At 38.5% G+C, this 27,040-nt stretch overlaps 1 protein-coding gene across 19 annotated transcripts in view; it reads left to right on the top strand.

The window, feature by feature from the left end:
* Positions 1-26,026, top strand: part of LOC128878681 (voltage-dependent L-type calcium channel subunit beta-2) — a 168,977-nt gene extending 142,951 nt beyond the window's left edge. For 13 of the 19 annotated variants that reach the window (XM_054127077.1, XM_054127083.1, XM_054127078.1 and 10 more), the window contains 8 exons: positions 3,753-3,872; positions 5,191-5,401; positions 7,017-7,114; positions 9,983-10,119; positions 10,201-10,366; positions 10,440-10,809; positions 13,312-13,350; positions 20,037-26,026. In XM_054127077.1, coding sequence (XP_053983052.1) covers positions 3,753-3,872; positions 5,191-5,401; positions 7,017-7,114; positions 9,983-10,119; positions 10,201-10,366; positions 10,440-10,809; positions 13,312-13,350; positions 20,037-20,233 — 1,338 coding nt within the window. In that variant the 3' untranslated portion in view covers positions 20,234-26,026. Of the gene's footprint in view, positions 1-3,752; positions 3,873-5,190; positions 5,402-7,016; positions 7,115-9,982; positions 10,120-10,200; positions 10,367-10,439; positions 10,810-13,311; positions 13,351-17,712; positions 17,999-20,036 lie in introns of all 19 variants that reach the window. The other 6 variants (XR_008457464.1, XR_008457465.1, XR_008457463.1 and 3 more) reach the window with 6 other exon arrangements.
* Positions 26,027-27,040: the final 1,014 nt, after the last annotated feature.

Here is a 27,040-nt window from a genome sequence, read left to right as displayed (position 1 = left end):
AAAGCGTGTCAATGAATACGCGCGCCAGACTAATGAGATTTCACGCGGTGGCTGCTGGTGAAACCAATTAGACGTTTCGCGATCCTTTGTCGCGATGATAGATGCGAACGCTTTGTAAGCTTTGTGAGGCGCGCCGATATTATTGCCTTTGATTATACGTTTCCTTGATACCAATACACGATATTCGAGCCATTGATCGTGTAATTGTCAGCTGATGATGCCATACAATTCCCAATGACTGCACTTTTTGTCTTCTGTTATTCGTAATTACTTGTAACCGAGCTGGAGTAAGCGTACCGGGGTGTCTCGGATGATTAAAAGTATTCCTCGTGATCCTTCAGAGATAATTGTTATGAGATAATTCTTCTCGGATGACTCGAGCATGTATTTGTATTCAATTTAAACGAATACCTTTTTTTTGCCTGAAATTTTCACAAAGTCACATACATTTTTCCATACATTTTTACAAAAATAATGCTGTTAAAATGTGATCAATGAATTCTGTATATTGATTGTGTCATTTGATGTAGGGGATGTATATCTGTAGAGCGAGGTAATTGTCCCAAGCAGTGTGTTTCTTCTTTTTGCCTGTTTGCGTTTTTTTTGTACGTAACGAACTTGAGCGTGTGCTTGCTGCGCGCACATCTATATGGCTCGAAACCACGTTTGCCGTATATTGCGTATAATACGTAATTAGTCACGAATAGAAACTCTGTTCAAAAATGCCAAATGTGTTACTTTTCCTTAAGTATGATTCTGTTTAGTTTGCATACAAAATATAAATGTATATAGCCCTTTATCGAAAGTGTTTACTTTCGCGCCTATTCGCTTTTCTGCTGTGTGCTGTTTCTATAGAGTCATATACATAGTTTGTATTCAGATTTTATGGAGATTACTTCAACCAGATAAAATTAGAGAAGTTCAACTGCAACACGAAAGTATGTATCCATACTAAAATTGATATATAAATTCATAGAAATCGTGTGTATATTATATTTTAATTCATTTTTATTAGAATGCCACGTGGAACATTATTAACAAGTGAAGAGAAGGCATCAATGCTTATAGGGATATGGGATATTCTAATCGTGCAATTGTCAAAAAACATAATAAATCACGCACTCTTAAAAATGACATAAAAACAAAATGATAAATAATATAAAATAAGATGAAAAATAAGATGATAAAACCCTTCTGACAAGTGATAACATCTGTAACTAAAGTTGAAAAGTGTAGCACAACATTGCAATAAATTGATTACTTTGAACTGATTACTACAAGGTGTATGTGGTAAATTTTAAAAAGATTCGCGTGGCTCGCTGCAGAAGAATGTAACAGAAATTGACACTTAAAGCAATACACAAATAGGTCCATTCCAAATTTGCACAGACACACCAGACGGCTATAAATATTATTGGCATGAATTACGAAAAGAAAAGACTTTGGTGGTGGTTCGTTAATGATTTATTTTGTACTCAAAATCGGCAAAAAAAAACTTATTTGTCGTATTACATCCAAAATGAAGTCGATCGAATACATAGAATTGTTGAATTTACAGAACATATTGAAGTGTATTATTATTGTAGAAATTTGTTCATCAAAAAGGGGTTCAATTTGTATTTGGAAAAGTTATATTATAAATATTTAAAAATGATCATGTACCTACAACAAGTATTGGCAATCCCAATAAACAATTTTCGGAGATCTTTGAATACAACTGCTATTCATGCTCATCGGATCGTATACGATTACTATCACTTTTATGGCCAAACTGTGGATGTTTATCGTTGCCAATAAAGCGGGAGTCTTCGTTTTAGGGATGGAAAGGATTATTCGGAAAGGAATCGAAGTGTCGATTGCTTGCATTTAAATTACGAATACAGTGGGCGCAAAAAGTATTGGCACATTGACTTTTAATCAAATATCATTCGTATTCGAACGTATTCAAATAATATATTAATACAAAATAAATATTCTCGCATCCCAAAAAGGTATCGGCACGCCTACTCTTTAATTATCAAATTAACAGTTCTTTTGAATTATAAAATATAAAACATGTTTGTAATATTTCATACGAGTGGTTTTAACATTACTTAAGTCTGTCATCGATTTGTCATCAATTCTACCAATCTCTTTATAGCTTTCGGGGCAATTTTCAACCATTCTTGCAATAGCCCATTCTTCGAAACATTTATATTGCTTATTTTTCGTTTTCAAATTTTTATTTCTATTTCTGTATGCTATATAATATCGAAACATGTATATCGTATTAATATACTACTCGAATTTATAAAGACATTTAACGAGACGCAAGTGTGACAATATTTTTTTTATCCACTGTAGTTCCTGCCGAAGAAACATTCGTTTCGAAGTTCGGGAGCATGCTCGACCGATCAACCGAACTGAACAATAAATGAATATTGATTCACGGGACACGACCTTCGAGGTATAAGAGCGTCGCAATAAACACGGGGAACACCCTATCGATGTGGCACGCTTTTATTCTTTATTGACGGGGCGACCTGACACGTGAACAGCGTTGACAATGTACCGATCATCCGTGATCTCATCGGGTTTTTACTTTATGCGCCGGTTATGGTTGCGCAGATATCTCGCGTTTTACCGAATTACATCGTGACCTAATAGAAAAGTCGATATTGCGGGCAATAAAGCGAGTCACGTGACTGCCATGTTCATCCGCCATGACACCGGTGTTTCTTGAAAAACAAAATAACAATAGAGATGCTTTCACGTATAAAATAATAAGGATCGATATTTGACTACACGTTGCTTCGTAATAATTCGACTGCGGGTGTTTATAGATTTATGACAAGTCAAAATATGGTATAATGTATGAGAATGTGGACAACGGCAAAAATATAGAAAAAATCAACAATAGTGTATATGTTATACCGTTTAGAAAATTGGACATACTTGCATTCAAGATTCATTTCTTTTCCTGTGTCTGTGAAGATATGAATTTGAATGGTAATAACAGAAACGCAACCACCAATGAGCAACCCTTATAATAAATTTCGCAGCGTAAAACAGGTAAAATGATGCAGGATCGAATAAAATGAATACTAATACATAATATAGCTGTCTCAAAACAAACACTATTTATTAGATTGAATCTTAGTCTAGAGTCATGTTGAAAACTATAAATACATATCGCAATTAAACAGAAGAATCGAAAATAGAATTAATAGTGTTACATAATATACCTGTCTCAAAACAAACACTATTTATTAGATTGAATCTTGGTCTATAATCAGGTTGAGAATCTACAAATATCACAACTAAACAAAAAAATCGAAAATAGAATTAATACTGTCGCATAATATAGCTGTCTCAAAACAAACACTATTTACTATGTTGAGTCTTGGTCTACAGTCATGTTCAGAATTACAAATATTGCAATCGTATATTACAAATATATAAATAATACGCTCGTTGAACGGCTCCGTCCGCAAAGGGTTAAAAAGAGAATTTCTCTCCCAAACAGGGTCAAAATTTTCATTTACATATAAAAATGCGCCTGTTAAAACTTGAGCTCTTAACATTAAACAAAGAACGAGGAAACATCTTTTAAAAGTTTAAATTAAAATTCGTGTCAATAATGCTCGTTTCTTATTTCGAGACAGTCAAATATAGATCGATATTATTTGTACAAAATTTACGAAAAACATGCTGCTACGTTTTGTAAACGTCGCCAGAACGATATTAATGGAGAGTTTTTGTGAATCATTCAGACGAAACCGGTAGCGTTCGCAGTGCGGACTAACGTGAGTTACGATGGATCCGTCGACGACGATTCGCCAGTTCATGGCTCGGCGGTCAGCTTCGAGGTCCGCGACTTTCTGCACATCAAGGTAAATGGTTATAGTTTCACTGAAATATTGATACACTGTAAGCTATCTGGTCCACTTTAGGTACAATGACATTCATGTATACTGCTTCGAATAATTAGATCACCCATTCAAATTGATAAACTAGTGTTTTAACCCTTTACTGCATGAATTTTGTTCAACACTTTCGAACCTGAATTATTTTCTTTGGATGTAAGAAATATTTTTCGCTCGCCTTGAGTCAATTGTGACTTGCTAAATGTAATCGAATTAAATAATTACAATATAATTGTGAATTTCAATAGTTATTTAGTAAATTAACACATTTATTACCAAAAGCATATAAAATAATGCTTTGGAATTCGATATTTGTAATTGTCATGTTTACGGTCTAATTATAGATCAATTATGAGTATTTAAAATTTATTGCTCTAAAAAAATTATTATTTTGCATTAAACGATAATCTTAAAGACAACGTGCACTATAGATGATTGTACATCTTTGAATCAAGTAATACTCAAACTAAACAATATGTGGCTGAACCTGCAGATTTATTATGTTCTCTTAAGAACACGTCATTCACAAATTTCGTAAAATATTCTCGGTAAATTTAACTGGGATTCACTTTAACCAGGTTCCCGATCGTGGACACTACGCGGTAGAGGGTTAAACGTAATTGTAGTATAGAAACTGTTACTCGTAGTATATAAACTGTTGCTGTGTGAGTTAAGCATGCGAAGAATAAACAGACCAACTTGTTGGATGTTGTAGTCGAAGCAGACACAATTGGCTGCTCAAGGTCTCCGAAGACTTACCCTCACCTCTTTGTTGTTTGTCAAGCGTAGTATCCTTGCATCATGTTTGAATGTCTACAGAAATTCAGATTTTGTAATCGATTGTTCCTTTAAATGAAAAAAATGTTGAAATTGAAATTAAACAAATGAATATGTAACACACGAGCGAGATGATAAGAGTCATTATTTTTAAATACTTCACCAACCGTCAAATGTTGACACGAACAGCCAGATATGATTGAAATATTTCTCGATTCTCGATCTATCTACGAGGTTTCATAAAAATCACCGCGTACCTCATACATCTCTATATAAAACCGAAAGACTCCTTGCCTGAAAATAAGGATCACCACATGCCCCATAGCGCGAAAAGTGGCCTTGAGCGGCCAACTGATTTTCAGTTCCAATTAAAAAGTAACGATGCCATAGATGACAAAAGATTCAGCAGAAGCTCGGGTGCTTCTAGCCATTGTTCGCATGCACGAGTAACGCTCGACTAAGATCCAGGACGAAATCTGAAGTAATCATTACCCACGATACCCCTCAGGAGAAGTACGACAACAACTGGTGGATAGGTAGGCTGGTGAAAGAGAACTCGGACGTTGGCTTCATCCCATCCCCGGAGAAGTTGGAAGCCCTGAGGCAGCAGGCGAGCGCTGCACGTGGCACAAAGGGTCTCTATTCGGCGCGCGGAGGGTCTTCAGGGAACCTTGGCGAGAGTGGTATGCCCTCACGTGGTTCCACACCACCTACACCAGGTATCCTAGCACGTCCTTCTTTCTTTCTCCGACCCGAAAACCACGGTGTATCTACCTGTTCGGGAATTCTCTCATCTTGACCGATCGATGTCCGACAGAGAAAACAGACGGAGGAGTTCGTTTCTACGGCAAAATATAAGAGAGAGAGAAAGAGAGAGAGAGAGAGAGAGAGAGAGAGAGAGAGAGAGAGAGAGAGACGACGTAACTTACGCTTCTGGCCCTAAGTATTTCAACACTCGAACACTGTAGCTTTTGTTCTTTTTCACACACGCATCACTCGCGAGCTTCTTATTTCCAATCACCACCTTTACCTTTTTAGTTGCTGGGTAAACTAGCAATGATTGGTATAGTGTGTTAAGCAATAGAGTTTAGTTATCGTTACGTGGGTCATTGGAAAAATCTTCCGAAGGAATGCAAAGATCAAACATAGATTGAGATGATAACCCAGACAATGATAATACTAGGTCATCCTCTTCAAATGAACCGACTAAGATATTTGACGGTTTCACGATTAATACTAACCGAAGCTTTCGAAGCTCCGAAGTTTCGTCAGCACTGCAGTTGGCTGCTCAGGAGTCAAATAATATACCGATATTATTATTATGACGGATGACATTATTATTAGTGTGTCACTTGATCCCTGAAGAAACTAGATGAAATGCTGGGAAAATGTCGGAGTATCTTACCAAAGGAGACAACTTGCACCCGAAAACCTCGGTTAGTACCAATCGTAAACTTGCTACTTCAATTTTCGAGGGTCTTCAACTTTAGCTCCTCAAATATGTGTCATAATTAGAAGCTTTGTAATCGCTTTCAATTTTTGCATATGTTTTTGTTGATTATCGGATCAAATTTCGCCACTTTTATTGTTTGAACATCGATGCATAATGTCGTGTTTGCATGCTCTTGTGTGTGACGCAATGAGAAAATTCATTCTCTCACAACGACCATCGTACAGCCTTGAAAAATTTCCAAAAGTCGATCAACTATGATTCTTATGATTCTTATGATTCTTTTCGATATCATTTCATGGATATATTCTATATATTCCATGTTTTCAAAAAAATTGAGAAAAAGAATCGACTTTTCCAACTCCTAAAGCGAGAAGACTCCTCGACTCAGTTGCAAGTAACTTTTCTTGTTGCAGCTAATATAAATTCCTATAAATATTTGGGATCATTTTTAAAAATTGATCTCCCACGAGGGGATCAATCCCGACGACCTTCGTACGAATACACCGACTCGCTTAAATTAGTGCCAATTGCCATTCGCTTTCAATTTAATCAAGTACAACTACGATCAACCGATCACACCAAACGCTAGTCACCGCACTAGTCGATGCACACCTCTCAAGATACACACACACATTCACACATATACAAACACACACAGAAACGCGTCCGTGACACTTAGTACCGCTATGTTTGACCGTCGTTGGTAGTTGCTTCTATAACCTCGGGACCAATGCATCGAATTTAGAACCCTAGGTTCTTAGACTGCATCGCGTGTTTTAAGCTTGTCACTAGTTTCCTTTGAGAGAAAGAGGGACACTCATCGAAGTTCAGGTAGGAAAGGATCGTTTCGCGAGTAATGGGTGATTGTGCTTCCTTGACAGGTGACGACAGCGACAGCGTCGGGAATGTGCGTGGCGGCAAAGCGACCTTGACGACACCACCAGCCAAGGATAAACGGAAGAACTTCTTCAAGAAGCCGGTAAACGATCTGGACCAGTCCGTTGTGTCGTGCTTGGTTTCACTTTGAGCTCTAGCGTAGTCCCGAGCTAGAAGCTCGGAAGGGAAGGATATCCAAAAAAAGACTGGAATCTTTGTTTCAACATATTTATCGAAGTTTGCAGTTTCACATTCTAGTATCCATTAAAGGGTTATACCTATTCAAGAGATCGAAAAAACGATTTTTCAAGAATTTCTTTTGGAAAGACGTTTGCATTTATATTATTAAATTTTTTACATTGAGTTGCGTAGATCACTGCGTATATACTCATATTTTTTTTACAATAATATTAATTTGTCGAGATGCTATTACTGATTTTCGAGCGCATCTTCAAAAAAAGATGTTTTGCGGTGATCAAAATATCTGTAGATTGGGTTATCCAAAATCAAAGAACAATAAATAGTCAGTTAATATAAGGTACAACTTGTCTTTAATCGAAGGAATAAGCAAAATATTACGTTCGAACGAAATGACGGATTCTTAACTGAAAATTTTAGTCTTCGACTAAAAATCGATAATAAAATGAATAATATCGATCGGAACGAAAAGACCTTCGAATAAAGATTAAAAAACAAAGTTCTTGTGTAAAAATCCGAACCCGATTGTTTCAGACGTTCCCGAAATATCTTAACCATCAATTTGAAAACGTTGTTTTGAGAAAAACGCTTTTAAAGTTTTAAATACCGTTTACACCTGATAAAAAATTCTTAACAAAGATGCCTGTAACTTCGAGAATATTTTTCGGATTACCGTAACTCTTTTTCGTTTGGACATAGTTAAGACGTATGCATTTAACAAAAACGCAGAAGCTGGAAAATCGTTTTTTGTTTAAATTGTAACTAGGAAAGCCCCTTAAATTCCACACGAGGCGGTACACTTGTCTTAATGTTATTTACAATGTTGGAAACAGTTCTGGAACTCTTCAAGAAGAAATACCTGTACCATTTATGGCCTCTTCACTTTTCTTCATTGAGTTGTTTTCTTTGGAGCATGTAGGTGTATTATACATTTAATACTGATCACTTTTACTTGAACTAATAACACGAAAACTAACGAAAAGTTAATTTTCGAATGCATTCATACAAATGGACACTGTCTTAACAAAGTGACTGTTACGATACATTAACTAAATGTATAAGGCAGTTGGAGTAAGCATAGGTGTCTTAAAACCTTGTCAAATACTAAACGCAAATAAATAATAGGACTTTCACCGAAATTGCCTCAGGACAGTATCGACTTATCAGTACTTAGAGTACGGTAATTGCAGTACGATTGAGAGCGTTGAAGACTTCCTGAACTGTTTCCAATAATGGAATACATGCTAGGACAAATGTATCAACTTAGACGGCACCTTGGAGGTAACCACGAAATTGTAAACATCGGGAAGCCCATTTAAAGAATACAATCCTGTTTATTTTTGGATACTTCCTCGTACATGTGCGTAAAGTTTCGTCCACATTGATCAAATTGTCCAACGAAAGTCTTTTTTCGTACAACGACACGCGCGGTGTTTTTCTTCATGTTGACCGGTTGGGGGTGGTTTAACATTTTTCGCGAATTTGCCAGAGATTCCGAGCTCGCGATGATGCTCGCGACGTGGTCGAGGCTTTCGAGTCTAAATTTATCTGTCGGTGCTAGAAAATATCATGGGCCACGCGAGGACTAGCGGATTTATTTCTGTGAGTATGCGACTGTATGCGTGCGACTGTAAACTCTGTGCATCGTGTATTTGTTGAAAAAGTACATCGAGCACTCAGCCACTCGTAACACTCTCTCGAAGATAGTTTATGTAATAATATCGCGATGGCTTTCAGTGATTGTCACACCGAAAGGGGCCGTTTCTTTTCCTCTTGTTAGCGAGGCGAAAAGTTGATTCTCTTCGAGTCTGCTGACTGCTTCATGAACGGAGTGGAGAATGAATGGCTTCGTTTTTCTTCCTTGTGTATCAGTGTGTCGATGTGAGTAGAGTATTTCTAGCATCGATCGGTAACTGTTCAGGTATTGTGTGTTCTTGACGGACCATTTTTATATTAAGATTTTCGTGGTTGATACTAACTGAGGGTTCTTATACCATTAAAGTTTATAATAAATAACACCGAGGCATGAAACTCAATTCTATCAGTGACGAGTAAACCGTACACAATGACACGAGCACAGGTATCTTAACACTGGAACTACCAACGTTATAGTCATGCTTCTTATGCACGCTAGTATATTTTTGGAAATAGAGAGTAGAGGGACGAATCGATTAATCCATAGATCAGTTATCAGTAATCCAATAATTGTAGAAAGAAGTATAAGGTACACGGGTACAATTGTTCGACGGTAGTGCTAGACGGTAGTAAAAGCGGTTAAACGGTAGTAAAAGCTAGCTACAATGCTGACAAAATTAGAGTTACTTATCCAAAGGACACGGTTTATACCCAGAATCCTCGGTTAGTATCGATATTATTTATATTAATCGCTTGAAAAGCACCATTGGATGTGTCTTCCGGCGAAACGACACGAAAATGGTTCTCTGTTATCGGTAGAATAGCTTCGAAGAGATTAGTCGGTAGGAGGTCGTTGATAGCATAAGTCGATCGTAGTTACCAAAACATACTGCCTGGCCAAAGCGCCTTTGGAAGCGGAAGAGAATGCTCGAAGCGATGCGATCGGGAAGGTCTTTGGCCGTGCAGGAGGGTAGGTCGCATGTATCGAGTCAACGTGGCCATTAACTGTTTTCAATGTTTTCAATGTTGCCTTCCGTCCTCACGAAGTCCGACGTAAGTGAGACTATCCTGGGACTGATCCTGGCGAACGGGTCTCCTCTTAGATTGGTCAGACTGATTTGCCCGTCACTTTTTCCAGGAAACGACAACACCGTATGACGTCGTGCCATCCATGAGGCCTGTCGTCTTGGTGGGTCCATCGCTGAAGGGTTACCAGGTCACAGATATGATGCAGAAGGCGTTGTTCGATTTCTTAAAGCATCGATTCGCGGGCAGGTGAGCGAAACTCTTTCGCGTAACGTCGCAAACCCGAAGAACACGCTGTCTAAAAACGACGACCCTTTCTCACGGTTTCAGAATAATCATCACCAGGGTAATGGCAGACATTTCGTTGGCGAAGACATCTGTGTTGAACAATCCAACGAAAAGAGCCCTCATGGAACGATCGACCAGCAGGAGCAGCTCTCTGGCGGAGGTTCAGGCGGAGATCGAAAGGATTTTCGAGCTTGCCAGGACTCTGCAGGTAATCGACCGATCACCATCGATCATGTACACGTTTTCACCAGGAGTATCGATCCTAATCGTTCACTTTCCAGTTGGTGGTGCTCGACTGCGACACTATAAATCATCCGTCGCAGCTAGCGAAAACCAGCCTAGCGCCCACGATCGTCTACCTGAAGATCTCGTCGCCGAAAGTGCTCCAAAGGTTGATCAAAACGCGGGGAAAGTCGCAGATCAAACACCTGAACGTACAAATGGTGGCAGCTGAGAAACTGGCGCAGTGTCCGCCGGAAATGTTCGATGTGATCCTGGACGAAAATCAACTGGAGGAGGCTTGCGAGCACGTCGCCGAGTACCTGGAAGCTTATTGGAGGGCCACGCATCCTCCGGTGATCGCTACGGTGCCACGTCCCATTCCTGCGCCTGACGCACCTGTGGACGCGTTGACGCCGCGCGTCACATCAGGTATTCTGTTCATTCTGACGCGTCGGTCACGGCCGGACACTTTCGTCGATGATCGCGCAGCTGAATGTTTCGAAGTACAAATATTCTACGTGGGTTTCATTATCGCGGAGAATGAAGTCGCTGATGGAGAATAGGGTGGTTAGCTACGATAAACGTTCGAAACATGTTTTGCTCGCACGTCACGATGGTTCCAGTTTGTTGAAAAGTATTCCATGTGGAATTTCATCTTGAGCGAAGTTTTATGTAAGTACATGTATTGCCTCTTTTCTTGAGGACAATGCGGGATCGTCAGATTTCATTAAACGGAGGAAACGAACTCTTCGATAGCTTAAGAGGGTATTATAATCTAGAGCAGGGGTTGACAAATTTTTTTTTAAAAGGATCAAATCTAGTGACAGAAAAAGAGGTTCTAAATTTGTTTGATAGGAAGAAATATTTTTACATAATACGTATACACATATGCTAACACTTACAACAAAAATTGAGTAAAATATTTCTATTTATTAATAAACGTATTATAGAGCTAATTTTTGTACTGATACGATGAATGTATAATAATTGGTTTTTTTTTGAGACAATATTTCATCATATCGGAGTTTGAAGTTGATACATCCTATCGTTAAAGTTATTTCTAAATGGTCATTTATTAATATTAATCTTTCCAATTAACTCATCTGTAAAAATTGTCTGCGGGTAGTTTACTAATCCTGGTCTAGAGCGCCAATTTTCTGGTATTCTTTTGGACTTCTTTTTAAATCTACAAAAAATTTTTTGTATAAAGTATTGCACACATATTTATTCATACTGTAGGAATATACAAAATTTATTTTTAACAAAAATGTTCTAAATTAAACGTAATACAAGTGATCTTGTACTGTCTCTTTTAAAAATAGTATGTTCATGGTTGTCACTGTGTAGACCGCTTTGCTTACCAAAAAATCAAGAAATACCTTCAATAATATCAATATATCTATGGTCAATACCAGACTAATTAAAAAAAATTGATAATTAAAAAACTAGAAACATTACGAACCTTAAATATGAATTTTTTATGTTTTTTTTTCATTTTAAGCATTCTTTTTCAAAATTGAAAAAGAAAATCTCATTATGTAATAATTGTCTCACTGGTAGTTGTTTCGAACACGAACTTCCCTCGATACTCTTTAATGGTGAAAATGAAAAGCATCGTTAGCTGGCAATTACTCATTTGTAATTAAATATTAATAAACAGTAATGAATTCTTGACTTTATGATGAACTAGTAGCCACGTATCTGTACGAAATTTGATATAATTCCGGTGACATTGAGCCATGTTAAAGCAATTTATATTTACAATGTAATTGAATTTTCGAGAAAGAAAATTTTTAAGTTTCAAATTTTTGAAACTAAACGTTGGATGAATAAATTGTACATTTAAAAAAGTTTCGTCTTGTCATTCTCTATAATTTGAAAATTTCTCTAACAAATTTGTAAGCCTAACTTTCAAAGACGAATACATGCTCTTCGCAGTCAAAGGGTTGAATACAAGATTATAATATCATATATGGACCTGTAAAATTTGAAGTAGATCGCTTCAATCGTTCTTGAAAAATCTTGTTCACCGATATGAAAACATGTGATTTAAAGAAAAACGCGTTTAAAGTATTGATGATGAATCACACATACACGTCTCCACGTTTCATGTTGAAGCTATAACTCCGTCATTTTCAGTTAGATCAACTTGTCTGGGAATATACTTATAATGTTGTAGTCCAAAAAAATACCCAAAAGTACCACTTTTTAAATTTATAAGAACCTCTCACCCCTTAAGAGAAAATTATTCCCCTACCACCATCCGTTTATAATCTCTGACGAAATAGATATCTTAACCTTCGGTTACCTTTACTACACGCTATACTACAGCTTCTAGAGTTACTGTAACTGAAAGTGAACTTTGCAAGAATTGGACCCATCCGGTGGATCGAGCAAAAAACAATTTCGCAACGAAAAGAAAAATAGGACTACTCTAACGAAGAACCTACACTGATCACGAAACTACCACAGCGGCCATGGTCCGATACGTTTGTCTTCGGTCAGGGTAGAGTATTTGTATTTGGAAAAGTCCTTCCGCGATCGGAATCGCACATTCAGGATTGCCGTCGGCAACGTTGTGTCTCAAATTAAATTTTACCAAGACAACGTAATTCGTAACGGGAGATTCAGAGCTGAGTTATCGTTTTCAGACGAATCGAACGCAGCCGCCTGGTAATCGCGCGCGAATGATCGTCGCGAACCACATTTGGCAGCGATCGAACAGAAACATTGGCTCTGGTGATCGCGAAACCACGTACCTACATCGTAATACATTTTATTTTTTTCGTCCGCGATTATCAGTCCACACAACCTCGATACGATCCTCTCCTCTCAGCTTGGCGCTGGGTCGAGGTTTTCTAGCTCACTTGAAACTCTAACGAGCCCCAATTCCGTCAACTAACACTCGACACTTTCTTCTTGCCCCTTCAGGTGCCCATCATGAGAGTTACTACGGCCACGAGCCAAGAGGTAACCCAACCTTTTCCTCGAGCGCAACATTCTTACACATGTTCTTTCTAAGTTCACTCGTCGCGCAGCCTGTGTTCCGTTACTCGCTTGAACAATCGCTAAAATCTTCTTTCGTAACGAATCCTTTGCGAATATTTCGGAATGTTCACCTGTGACACGTACACACACATATCGATACGCTATTTTGAGACATATCTCGAGTGTCGGCGACATTCGAAGCTAGTAATGAAACACGCCTGTAGTACTCCTTGTATCATTAGTTGCACGTAGTCGTTGCATGGATTCGTGTTAGACTTAGACAGTAGCGGCACTCCTATCGAGAAAGACTGCTAGTGGCTATGCAACCTATACACAGCCTTTAAATTATTACGATAAGTTCGACGTGCTGCACGCTACTCCTCGTGGGCACATCGCAGAAACATTCTACGGGGGCTGTTCGATACAAGAAGATAATAAATGATTTATTTTCAAACGTCATTTTACTCGGGGTGCATCATGATTGACTTTTTGGTTAGGGTGAACTAATAGCATTTCCGATTTCTCTTTCTTCTTTCTTCGTTATTTTTCAACGAAGCTCTAAATTTAATAATAGTATTTAAGTTTTATTTTATACGTATCATTTTGTAGCACTTGCATTGCTTTTTTATATCGTGTATTTATCACTTGCGTACTACTGATTCTATCGATTTAAAAAAGTCATAAAAAGAATTTAAATTCCTGCTTTCATATGTCCTGTATATACCTGCCTGTAAATTTGAAAAATCTAACGAGAATTCGATCTAACGAGACTTTATCGTTAAAAGTAAATCTTCGAAAATGTCTTTCGCTTTTATCCATCGAATCGGTATCTTTGCGAATCGAACAACTACCGTATTCTCTCCTTTGTAAATACTGCGTCCTGTTTCGCCACTATTCGGATCGTACGAATCCGAGTTGGTCGCGTTTTGCATGAGCTGGTAGATTGTAACTAGCAGTCTTCGAGTAATCGGCGAAATACGAGCGAGTTGAAACAGAACATCAAGAATAATTGTTCGTGAAAGACTCTCAAGAGAAGCACCCGCACCTTTTACATTGAATTTCTTTTCAGCGACAATGTACGGATCCGCAAACTTGTATCAGCCGCAGCGAGACAATGGCGTGCTTGCTCTCGTTAGTTTAAAACATCTTTCATCTTGTTTTCTTTGTTCATTCTCCTCTGTTCACGTTTTTTTTTTATCTTTTCCGCGCTAAGATACGACCATCCCGTTCAACACTCTCTCCACGTTCACCTCATTTCTCAATTACCACCCGTTACACTTCATCTGCAGCTTACCTCGCGCACGCTGTCTACTATCATGACACGAGTGGATTTGCCCGACATCCGTTACCGTTAGTTCATCAACGGTCGTTGTTTCAGGGTGCAGTGGTGTTCGACTAAACGAGAAATATCGGTGCAAGGGTTTCTCGACTAGTCGGAGTTGGTTGCGAATTAATTCCATGAATCGACTTTCTGTATAATGATCCGAAATTAGCAACGCGTCTCGTACTCCAGACGCTCGGTCACCTAACTTCAAAGCGATACCGCGACTAAAATCTTGTATGTTGCTCATTATGTATTTGTATGAGTATTCGTATCGAGTTGACAAAGTTTTCCTGATATTATAATATGTTCAGACACGCTCTCATTTTGATTATTTTGGATTAAACATGGTTGAAAGTTTTTCAGAAATGACTCGAAGAACGTATAATTAATTTAAATTTCATAGTTAACGGTTGCCAACCAAAAAACCTAAACAGTGGTGGGAATGATTCTTTTCCATTAATCTGGGGTAAAATTTTCTCATTTAATCGAACACTATTGCATATTTTCTATTTTGGATGATTCTTAAAAGAAACGGTTGCTGGACTCAGGATCGTTAATGACACCTCGATAATAAGTGCATATCGGAGATTGTATTTTACATCTAAAACGCGTTAATGGTCAACTGGTAGAATAAACCGAGACAAAGTAGGAGAAATGCACACTGGATAGCATCAGTTCGTCCCATTAAAAAATGGACACAATTTTGTGATAATAATAAGTAACGAATACAAATACTGTGCAGTGATTTACTCGTGATGTTTATTCATTTGAATAGTTAATTCTATAATTCGTATTCTTATTATTATTCACAGGTAACGAGTAAAATGTTGTTCATCTTTTATTCGTTTTCAACACTTTCATCTAGATAATAAAAATTGTGCCCATCTTTAGTTTCATTTGAGGGTCCATACGATTCGCTTCACGCTATCCCTTTTCATCCACGATGGGCTTCTAGTTTTCGCACACCTGTCATAATATTTAATTCGATATAACCTGGATGCAACTGAATGCAACTATTCTACATGAAACAAGTTGTACGAGGTGTGGCTACTAAATAACAGGACTGACGCTATAAACATTTTATTTTAATTTCATATATAATTACACATTATCAGCCTACAACGCTCCATGCGAATCTTCCATTGTTCGAAACAGTGGTAAAAGTCTTCTTCTGTTAGTTCCTTCAGAACGCCTGTCGCTTTTTCTTTCACGGTTTCAACGGACTCAAATCTTATTTCTTCCAAAGCAGATTTTACCTTTAGGAAATAGATATCGATGTGATGAATCGTGGTTTTCACTTATGATCCTGACACAAAATACTAATCCATGCACTGAAAGAACCCAGGTTCACCGAGGGCCAAAAAAGCTCGAATGAGCAAATCAAAATTCAAAGCAATGATGATTGTTTTCTGCGATATTCATGGGATTGTGTACTTTCATTGGATTCCTGAAGGTCAGACTATTAGTCAACATTACTACTCATTCTTAAACTATTAAAAAATAGATTAGGAGGTTGCATTGAAAGCCGCTGTTTTTTCGTGTTTTTTGAGCATCTATTTCAATAGTAAAGTATATCAATCGAAATATTTGCCCTTAAAAGCTACTACTTTTTCCCGCTTTTCTGACAAAAGTTGAATTTCGCGACGAAAGAACGGTTTATCTTTCGAGCTTATCCATTCAGCAAGCCAATTTCCAACTTCTTCGTAATTACGGAAATGTGTGTCTTCCAAACCATGTTGCATCGATCTGAACATATGATAATCACTTGGGGTCAGGTCTGGAGATTAGGCTGGGTGAGGGAGAATCTCCCATTCGAACTCCATCAGTGTTTCTTTTACAGTTCTAGCAACATAAGATCGAGCATTGTCGTGTAGAAGGATCACTTTTCGATTTGATACAATTGATGGTCGTTTTTCTATCAAATTATCGTGTAAACGCTTCAATTGTTGACAATAACGTTCGGCGGTGACTGTTTCATGTGGTTTTAACAACTCATAAAATACGGCGGCTCTCATTGTCTACAGTATTCGCAGTAAAATCCACGTATCCATAAACAGGGGCTTTCAATGCAACCTCCTAATATATGTATACATGTCGAATTGAGTAACCTCCTCCTTTTTTAAAGTCGGTTAAAAAACGATCCAAATTGTAGAAGGGCAAGTCATGGTTTCTCCACCAAGACAATGCGCTGGCTTATTCCGCATTGTCTGTCAAGTGGTTTCAAGTACAGCATCCCAGTGTTAGACCATCCGCCTTGTTCGCCGCATCTTGCGCCGTGTGACTTCTATCCGTTTCCTAAGGTAAAATCCGCATTAAAAGAAACAGGATTTGAGTCCGTTGAATCTGTTAAACAAAAAGCGACACGCATCGTGAAGGAGTTGACAGAAAGTTGGGTGTATATTGAAGGTGATAATAAGTAAATATGTATGAAATCAAAATAAAATATTTCACAGCCTCAGTCCCCTTATTTAATAGCCACACCTCGTATAAATAAATCCTTATAAAGTTCTTTGTATCTTAATGTATGTTATATGAAGTAAAGTATGCGCTTCTCACGTGTATACAGTAGGTATACCGTATAATAGTATAGTACATTAGAATCACCCTCTTACAAAATTGCATATTAACATAGTCGACGCAAACAATTACAAAGTACATCGAGTCTTTGACGAAATTCTCCAAATTGTTCGCGCACCTACCAGTTGGGGATTGAACTCGTTAAATCCACACGTGTTCTCGTGCTATGCAGGACTAACTTCACAAGCTGTTGCTCGCCCGCAAACAAGACAAGTACCCCCGACAGGGACGTTTAATTTCCATCCAACGACCCGTCCCTTCGTCTCTCTCCATTCGTTCGTGACATATTCCATACGTTTCAAGTGTAACGAACACGATCAGGGAACTCAACGGAAAAGTATCTGACAGAAACAAAAAAACGGGAACAAAACGACAAACGCCAGGTCCACGTACGATCGGCGACGAGCTCTGACTCCGATGTTCTCTTTGTTTACGTGTAAAAGACGTGGAGGCGGTGGCTGCCACGGGAGTCATCCGAAAACAGGGCCAATTCATCTATGGTCGGGGTGACGAGGGCAAGCCCAAAGAGTCGAGTTAAGAAAGCTCGCGCACGACGACGGTCGGCCTAGAACGACCGACCTCTTCCACTTCTTCCTCATCGCGGATGAGATTTTACGGCGTAGACCGGGTGAATTGTACAGTCGTCCTCCCCTGAACTCTTATTACGGGGATACGATTGAGAGAATTAGAGACTGTGTAATAGGGAAACCTCCTTTATGAGAGCGCGTAGTAAGTACAGACGGGTTTGGTGCATGGGCCCGGTGAACGGGACCTACCTGTTTCTCTTGCCCAAAGAGAAGGATTTATATGTTTCTGGTTAATTTTTTGCCCCCTCCCCCACTCTCCCACGAGACACCTTAAAACCTCCCACTCGTTTCACGTTCAACGCCAACCATCTGGAAAATCTTTTTGTTTCGTTGAAACTTCGTTTCTCGTTAAAACCCCTTGATGTTTCTTTCACAAGTTTTTACAATTTTTGTTGTTGGTTTTTTGTTGTTTTTTTTCTGTTTCGCTAGCCCTTCACCAACCCCTCTCACATAGAATAGGTTGATAGAGTAGCTTAACGTGTTAGAGATTAACGACGTGTGTGGTCGCGCAATTCGAGGGGATCGAAGTTACGTATCGAACCAGATAGTTCCCGCGTCTTTGAACAGGTTCGTAGCGATCTTACAGAGCTTTCGTTGATCCTTCTTTCGGGACATTGGCTTGTTTTTGTGCCCCTTAACCGCGGGTCCCACGTTTCGCTGACAATTTTTTCTTTTTTTCACGCGAAGCAAGCTCGACCGTGAAAGATTTCTTGTCGGGTTTTTAACTCCACTATGTCGATCTCTGCGCTCCTGTGTAAAATGGTAGCTCGAACGTCGGAGTCTTTGCAAACGTGTCTCTTTTACATTCTTATTTTTTTTCATTTGTTTTTGCATAGCTAGCTTGCATGTACTGTGATTAGTGTGAGGTGTTTCAGTGTTTCTAGATGTTGACACATAGGTGGATTGATCACATCCTTACCGTTTAGCAGTGACAATTAACTGTAATCAGAGTAACATTCTGTCTTATAATATAGTTTTCGAGTGACACCAATGATGATTCGGTGGTTTTTAGGCTCAACGTTGTAAGCTTTCATGTAGATTACATGAATTCTGTTTAAAAAAACATGTATACATGGATACTTACTTCGTCGAGCCTGAGCGACTAAAATTCGAAAGGAGCTTAATTCTTATAAAATTTCTGTGTATCAAATGTGTCAAAATACTGGCTGATATTACTCATTTAATTTTTCTAAACTATAAAAGAAAACATTACTTTTTATATTACTTTATATAATAAAGTATTAAAATGGAGTACATCAAATGTTATTTATAAAATTAAGTTCGCAAGGCATATCGTAATTTTATAAGAATTTACTAGGTCGAACAAAATTAGTTGACCGTTCAAGACTACGGAGGCTAGTTGACAACAGCTATCCAGCTATCCTCGCTACACTATAGCTCGTCTCTGCAAACACGATATTGTTGTTTCTTAAACACCAAAGCAAACTGACGTAGCCTAAAAATGAGTATCATGTCTGCCTTAATCACCAGCTACCAACTGATTTTCTTTTAACTATAGCATACGGAAAAATATTCAAACAGAACTTCGATACCCGGAGCAATAAAAGTCCTCTAATCCTTTCGAATTTTACAAAACTGAAACCACGCCTCAATTTCTGTAACTGAAATCGTATTCCTAACTCGAAACTTCGTAGGTATATGTAGTTACAGAAATTCAGGTCCGAAAATCGTACAAAATTAATCTCGAATTTCTTTGAAAATAAAACACTATTTATCCTTTACTAGACGAATAAAATATTTAATATATTTCGTGAAATGTTTTCGACTCAGTTTCCTTCGAAACAGTTTCCTAGTAGACGAATAGACCTAGAAAATTGACTCCAATGTGGAATAAATAATTGTGCAAGTGGTTTTTAGGCAAATTTTCTACATAGTTTGCGTTATGGTTTCGTGTTTTTTAGTTGTACAACCACTTTTAAACAATTTATATTCCACGTGCAAGTAGATCGTTAAAAACGTGACTCTTTTGTTGTAACTTCTTCAAACATTCTTGAAACTGTCCTGATCTTTTGTTCTCTTTTTACGTGATCTGTTTGTATTGAAGGAGACTGATAATTAAATCGAAACATTTGCACAAAATATATTAGACGATGTTTTATCTTCAAAGATATTTTCCCAAAGAAATCATGAAATTACAATTTCATTTTGATGAACTCTAGGATCGGGCTCGTACAGCGGTGGCCACGTGAGCGAGGGAACGAGAAGATCGAGACTCGAGCGGATGGATCGTGATCGAGGCGATCGCGGTGAACACGACTACGGCACCGAGGAGGAATCGTACGTCGGTGGCGTCGATTATGGCAACGCATCGAGGCGTCGCCAGCAGCAAGACCCGCGTGCATTGAACGCCATTTAGGAGCTGGGGCCCCGGGGCCTGTCGTTACAGCGCTGTCCCCACCTGCGCACCACTGCTCTTTAGTGGGGTCGCCTCCTGGTACGCTACTGAACGTACGAAGTGCTTATGCTACCTTAGCGAGATGTCGCTCTGGTCTCTGGTCTGTTAGTGGGGTTTCTTTCCTGTCGCTACCCGTAAGAAGATTGAATGGATCACATTACACTACCCCTGCGCAAGCTGTTACGCTAGATATCGCAAACACGATAGCGAATACGCTACCGAAGATCCAGACAATTTTGGTTCATTCATTTTCATGGTAGGTAGCGAATGCGCTACCGTACGCCATCAGAAGTTCTATAGAATCTTGCTTTCTTTTTTCAACATTTTATCGTCAGTAGCGATTACGCTGCTGTACGTTTCCAGAAATTTTACAGAATTTTGTTTCTTTTTGTCGTTAGTACCGAATACGCTAGCGTTAAGCTACCTACAATTCGACAAAAATTTGGTTCTTTCTCTTCTTTTCGTGATTGGTAGCGAATACGCTACCGCACAGCCCTAACGAAGGTTGTACGGAATTTCTAGTTTTTTTTTTGTCTTAGCAACGAATAATGCCAGCGTACGCTATCAACATTTTCACAAAGTTTAAATTCTTGTCCTACGATAGGTTACGGTAGCGTACTCGATATCGATATCGATTTGTTTGATCTGTCGAATGGCAGCGAATACGCTATCGTACGCTATCGAAGATTTTACAGAATTTTCTTTCATTTTCTTTTTGTCGCAGGTGTTGGGTCGTGTGCAGTTGTTATCGTAAACTGTGCTGCATTTTACGCCAGTGGTTTCGATAGTCATTGAAAGCGTGCACGCTAATCTGTTTGATGTAAAGTTTCCGAATGTAGTTTCATAGTTGGGATAGCCGTTTGTTATTCGAAGTTTACGAACGGTCCTTCGGTAGGATTCGTCGAATCTGATTTGTTTATTTGTTACGAGATATTTTTGGAAAAATGTGAAATAAAAGTAATCCTTTTTCTTTGTATTCTTGGCTGTGTTGAAATTCGCAAAGACCGTGGTCAAGTTAATAATAACGATTTTCGCATTTTTCTTCTCGTAAATTTTATTATTTGTTTGTACATTACGAAGCCAGTAGTAACAAAGATGGATAGACACTACTCGTAACATAATCGCGTCCTGCACGTGCGTGCACGCTAAGTACGCTACCCATCAGACATTATTCAGTACGTATTTAATTTTCGATTACGATGTACGAGCTTTAAGGAAAGTAAGAGTAGCAAATTAGTGATTCCCTTTAAATAGCGTCGATATTTTTCCAAAGTAACGAGAATCATCGTACCACCTAACGATTCGTAGATCTATTCTATTTTCGTATCGTTTGGATTAGATCCAGTTCGTTTAGTGCGATCGTTTTGAATACTCGAGATAGTAACGTAGAATCCTTAACTTAGCAACGTTATCGTAATTCCAGTAATGGCTTCCTGTCCGATTCGTTTACAGAGTTTAAAGTATCGAGTATTGTCGTAACCAGAGAAACGGTAGCCACCGAGACTTTCACGAAAATTTTTTCCAACAGGAATTTCGCAAACGATGGGCGGTTTGAAAATCTGTCGTTGAATGTCCTTGCGAAGCGGTACGCACAGGATAAACCCCCATTCGCGGAACCAGCTGAACGAGATGAATAGACACGAGATAATCACGTGAGAAACAAACAAAAGAAACACACTTTCGAAGGAGAGAGAGTGAATGAGGGAGAATTTGAGAGAGAAAAAGAGCCCTGGGGCCTTAATTTTTGCGCTGACTCCTCCCGGGCCCCAAATACCCACCCCCACGAGAAGCGTAAGAACCGTGTTAATATCTACTCCGGCGGGAGAAACTCGTGAATTGGCATCTGTCTTTCAGATACGGGATCCTTTCTCGAAATCAGGATAGATCAGGCTTGTTCGATTCGTTGCCCGTCGGAGCACTTCTCTAGCAGCAGGAGCAGAGTCTTTGGGAAGGCACCGAGGGCAACAGTGCTCCACCAATGGCCACGAAGTGGTGAGAACACCCTCGACCATTCTCTTGGCTCTGCTCGCAAGCACTCTTGCTCGCTATTGCTCGGTCGAACAGGTCTGGGATATACCGTCGTTCCACGCTGAGAAAAAAACGATGCATCGAGAGCAACCGAAGAAAAATAATAATAATAATAATAATAATAACGAAACTTTGACTCGAACTCGCGTAGAATTCTTTTCATTCGGCCGTGAGAATCAGCGATAGTTTTCTTTTGCTTCGACTTAGAGAACAAGAAAGAACGAAAAAGTGAGGAGAAAGTCGCCTCTAGTCGATATCTTAGAGAATCGATCGCATGATAAATTCTAGAGAAATTTCGTAGATAAAATGCTGTGTCGCGGCGAGTTATCGCGCGACCCCGTCGGATTCCCGCAAATTGTAAGGAAAACAAAAACTGAACGAAACGTGCGTGGCGATGGGTTGGGATCATAATTAATTAATTACCGCGGATGAATATTTGAAAGTTTTTTCGAATCGCAGACGAGGCGCCTGTGACGATCACCGCGCGAGTCTGACGTGTTTATACATTTTATTAGAGTCTATTCGAGGAAATTGGTACACGTACACACGGAGCCACCGAGCAGACGAATAAACACACACTTACACAATCACGGAAACATGTTGAATACTTTGTGTATATAGTATACATACATAATAATATACAATATATATTGTATACGTACATAACGCAGTGATACTTCCACCTCTATCACTCGACGAAACTAACTCCAATCGAGGTAAAAAGACAAATGAAAAATATTTAACAAAAAGATACTACTATAGATGATGGATCAATAGGTACTGTGTAAATATTGTAAGAAGCCTTTCGAAACGAGTAATTTCCGTTTTTCGATTGTCCCGAGCGCAGCGTCGCCAGGCTGCAGCGAGGATCACGTTTAATCCACTAAGAATATTTGTAAGACCGATGTCTCCTCCTGGTTTTTATTACATTGAACACTTTGCGTCCTCGATCGATGTGGATGCTTCTAATGCACCGCGGAACATGCTACGACAGTGAAATATTTATCAAATTAATACAGATGGACAGGATTGCCATTTTTTCGATGTTCAACGGCAGGCTCTAATTTTTCTTCTGTTCTTATGTTATTTTAATGAAGCTCTCAACAACTCCCATTTTTAAAGATTACGTCTATGTTCACAATTCAATTACAGTAAAAAGTGAAAAAATTATATAGTAAACAAAAGACATACACGCACATATTACACACATAAAGTATAAATGAAGTTTCGTATTATTCTAAACATTTCTGGATTCCTTTGGGTTTGATAAAATAATGAAAAGTTCTTTCGGATTGGAAATTAAAATTGTAGTCAATCTCGAAACACGAGAAGGTGGCAACCCTGTTGGGAACTCCAGTCGTGGCAGCCGATTAAACACGCAGATCGAATTCTGATCGCTCGCGTGAATTGATTTTTAGAAACGCAAGCACGCACGCATCGTCGTTGTTTCTTAAGTAGAACGAATTAATCACGGGCACGCCATTTGTCGCGATATAGGGTTGGCTCACTGTGCAAAGCCGACGTAGTTCAAAGACAGAGAAAAAAAGAGGGTATGGAAATGGATCTTGATTAATTTAGATGATGGCGAGGTCGCTTACGCACCATTAAAGTAGAACGATACGAACGAAGTCTTTCTTTCTCCGCGATTGCTGCATAACTTTCGGCATAATTTTCTATCGTTTAGAGCAATTTTGAAATTGCTGGCACTGGTTTTTTCTCGACCGAACAGAAAAATCTTGGTCTTCGATTCTTCCCTCGAATTTTCAGCGTGAAATTGAACGGTTTCGCTTCGTTCTAGTCGTCGTTCGACGTTGTTTACTTCGTTCTATAAATTTCTTCGCAAATACTGAAAGGTAACTTTTTTCAGAAATGGGCAAAACTTATCTTACAATTAGAGTCGAAGACGATTCGATTCACGCTCGACTCGTATTATTTGTTCGTTAGTTTGTGATTAGATAGGTATACTCGTAGGGTGCTCATATATTTTGTCACCTTAACCCTAGGAGGACTTCTGGGGTCTTGACTAACCCCAAACAATACTACTTTAAAATAACGTAATAGAGAAACAAATTTGAAATTAATTTTATATTCTTTCAAAATTTTGCCTCCGCTCATCAGCTCAATTATTCATGCATATTGTAATTCCTCTATACATTCATTTACCATAGCATATACACTAATGTCTTTCGCAAATAACAGTATTTTCCTTCCACAAATATTACAGATTCACTCAACTTAAACTTTATAAAGTCAAAGTTCTAGGGTTAAAATGACATAGGGAACATTTTATTCCGTTTAGGCAATATTCCAATTTCTTTATACTTTTGTTCATGGCAATCGAATGTTTCAAAAATAGCATTATTCTTTTCATGATAAATACTAGAAATTCGTTTGACTAAAGTCTGAAAAAGTCGAGGCTTCAGAGGGGTCCCAGATGACCCCAGAAGTCAAACTCGACCAAGTGGTCATCCTGGGGTCAAAGGTTAGGGAAATGTTAGTTCGATGATAGGTTCTCGACGCATTTCGAATTTTTCGCGCGCAAAAGCTTGGAACGAGTTTTCTTAGCGCGGCGTGCCGCTGCCGACGTCGAAGGTTTCGCTCGTATCTTTTAGGAGAGATTTTTGTAACATAAAGAAAATGAAAAGGACGAGGAAGGTAACGACGGAGGATTGTGTCGTTCCGTGATCATTGATCGTCACGAATAGGAACGAGATTTGGCGATTCCTCGCGATCGAGCATCGCGAGGGACGACTTTAATCGGACGCGAGGACGTCCGTGGCAGCAGTTCGCTGACTGTAAAATCCTTTTCGCAGCCAACGTTTGTAAATACTAGGTAAAAATATACTTGCAAACACGATCACTGGTGAAGTCCACTTAAAGATACTCACGCTTCCACTTCTTGTATGAGCGAGTTTTCAAGTTTGCAAGTTCTCGGCGTTCGTTTGTCACGCCCGGAAGGTTCGAGTGCGATTGGAAGAGAGTGTGCCGCCGATTGCTACAGTTTCTTTCGATCTTTGATTATTCTTGTCGGGTCGAGTGTACCCGCGCGAAGGAAACGACATGGTCGCCAGAGAGGGGCAACATTTTTACTCATCGTTATATACAAATTTTGAATAACGAATAAAAGACCAAATGGATAAAGTTTATGAATAAAATATAAGTGAAATTAATCGAATCAACTAATGTTATATGCAGTTGTTTAATACGTTGAACGCTGACCCGAATTTGCCATATACTTTCCGTTTAGACGGCGTAGAGTTCTCAACGGATGCTTAGCTTTACAACATGTTCTGCTACATAAAGAGTAAACAGAAGATAACATGCTGAACGCGTTATCAGTATGTATCGGTGAAAGGGGAAAGCACAAAAAATTCGAAAACACTACTATGAATGTTATAATCAGATACAAAAACATTTAGGAAGTAAAGATACAACAAAAACTAGGAAAGTCCTGACTTGTTGTAACACATGTGCAAGTAAACCTCATTTCCGTTTAGAATATTTCAATAAATTGTATCAAAGAAGCGTGTAAACATATCTTTTTATATTGTATGAATTATTTATTTTTTAAATTTGATACCGACGCCTCCTAAACGGAAAGTTCAGCGTCGATCCCCAGGGATCGCCGTGATTTAACGTGTTAACTTTTCTTACAAATTATTAAGGTTAATCGATGGTCCGCAGTGTTGCTGAACAGATTTAATAAAGTTAAACAATTTTCTTGTATGGTTGATTATTTTATTCATTCGATTTCCATAGAAACAAACTAACTTCGCTACCAGCTTTAACAATAAAATGAAAACAACTCCTGATAAATTCTACAAAGATTTCAATTAAAATTATGCAATCGAATCATGTTTCACTTCGGAGAAACAGAAGCAGACCTGAGTAAAATATTATTTCAAATAGTAAATAGTCTATTCTATTTTAAATAATGCGTGTGCAACTATGAAAATAAAATAGCGTATTTGTTGCAGTAAGTTTTTAAAATAGTATTTAAGAATAGTATTTTATTTGAAAGATACCGAAAGATCGTTGAACGAAGGAGTAACACGAGCGATGAAAATTTTGAGCGACGTACTTTGTTACATGCGAGTTAATCGTACTTGAACTAAAAATAAATTTACTTTGCCAAATGTTATGGTTTCTTGCGTTATAATATTATTTCTTTCCTCAACTTATTTTTATTGTCAAGAAATATTTGATATACAAACATCAAATGTTATGTTAAGATTCGAGTTATCAAAATAGATTTTATTTATCAAAGTTTCGTTGCCTATTAAAATATTACTTTATTTTAGCTCTATATATAGCATCTGCTACTTACAATACTATTTGAAATACTTTTCTCTTTACCCAGCTCTGAATAGAAGCATATCCGACTTAAAAAGAATAAATGTTACAAATAAATCTGTACAGGCAGGCTTGATTCGTCATCTATTATTGGAATAAAATTTTGTTCGTCTGTGCTACAAGCATAGCTTTTGAATGATACCTAATTTGTCTACTTGAAGGCAAGTGCTTAGAGCAATAGAGCTACTACAAGATACCTTCCTTACACTTTTAAATACATAGATCGATAGATGCAGAGTTTACATTCGTGATCTATTATTCAAACAAGATTCTGCTCGTCTCTGACGATCGCGAAGATCGTTCTGATCGTTGCGTCGTTTCCTCGCGAACAGCAACCGCGATTAACGTCGCGGGGCATAGGCCAAATGATTTTAATCGTAGCCGTAC

Source organism: Hylaeus volcanicus, chromosome 6, assembly GCF_026283585.1.
Source record: "Hylaeus volcanicus isolate JK05 chromosome 6, UHH_iyHylVolc1.0_haploid, whole genome shotgun sequence".
Taxonomy (NCBI): Eukaryota; Metazoa; Arthropoda; class Insecta; order Hymenoptera; family Colletidae; genus Hylaeus; species Hylaeus volcanicus.
Note: the sequence above shows the minus strand (reverse complement) of the source record. Positions and strands in the feature narration are given on the sequence as shown.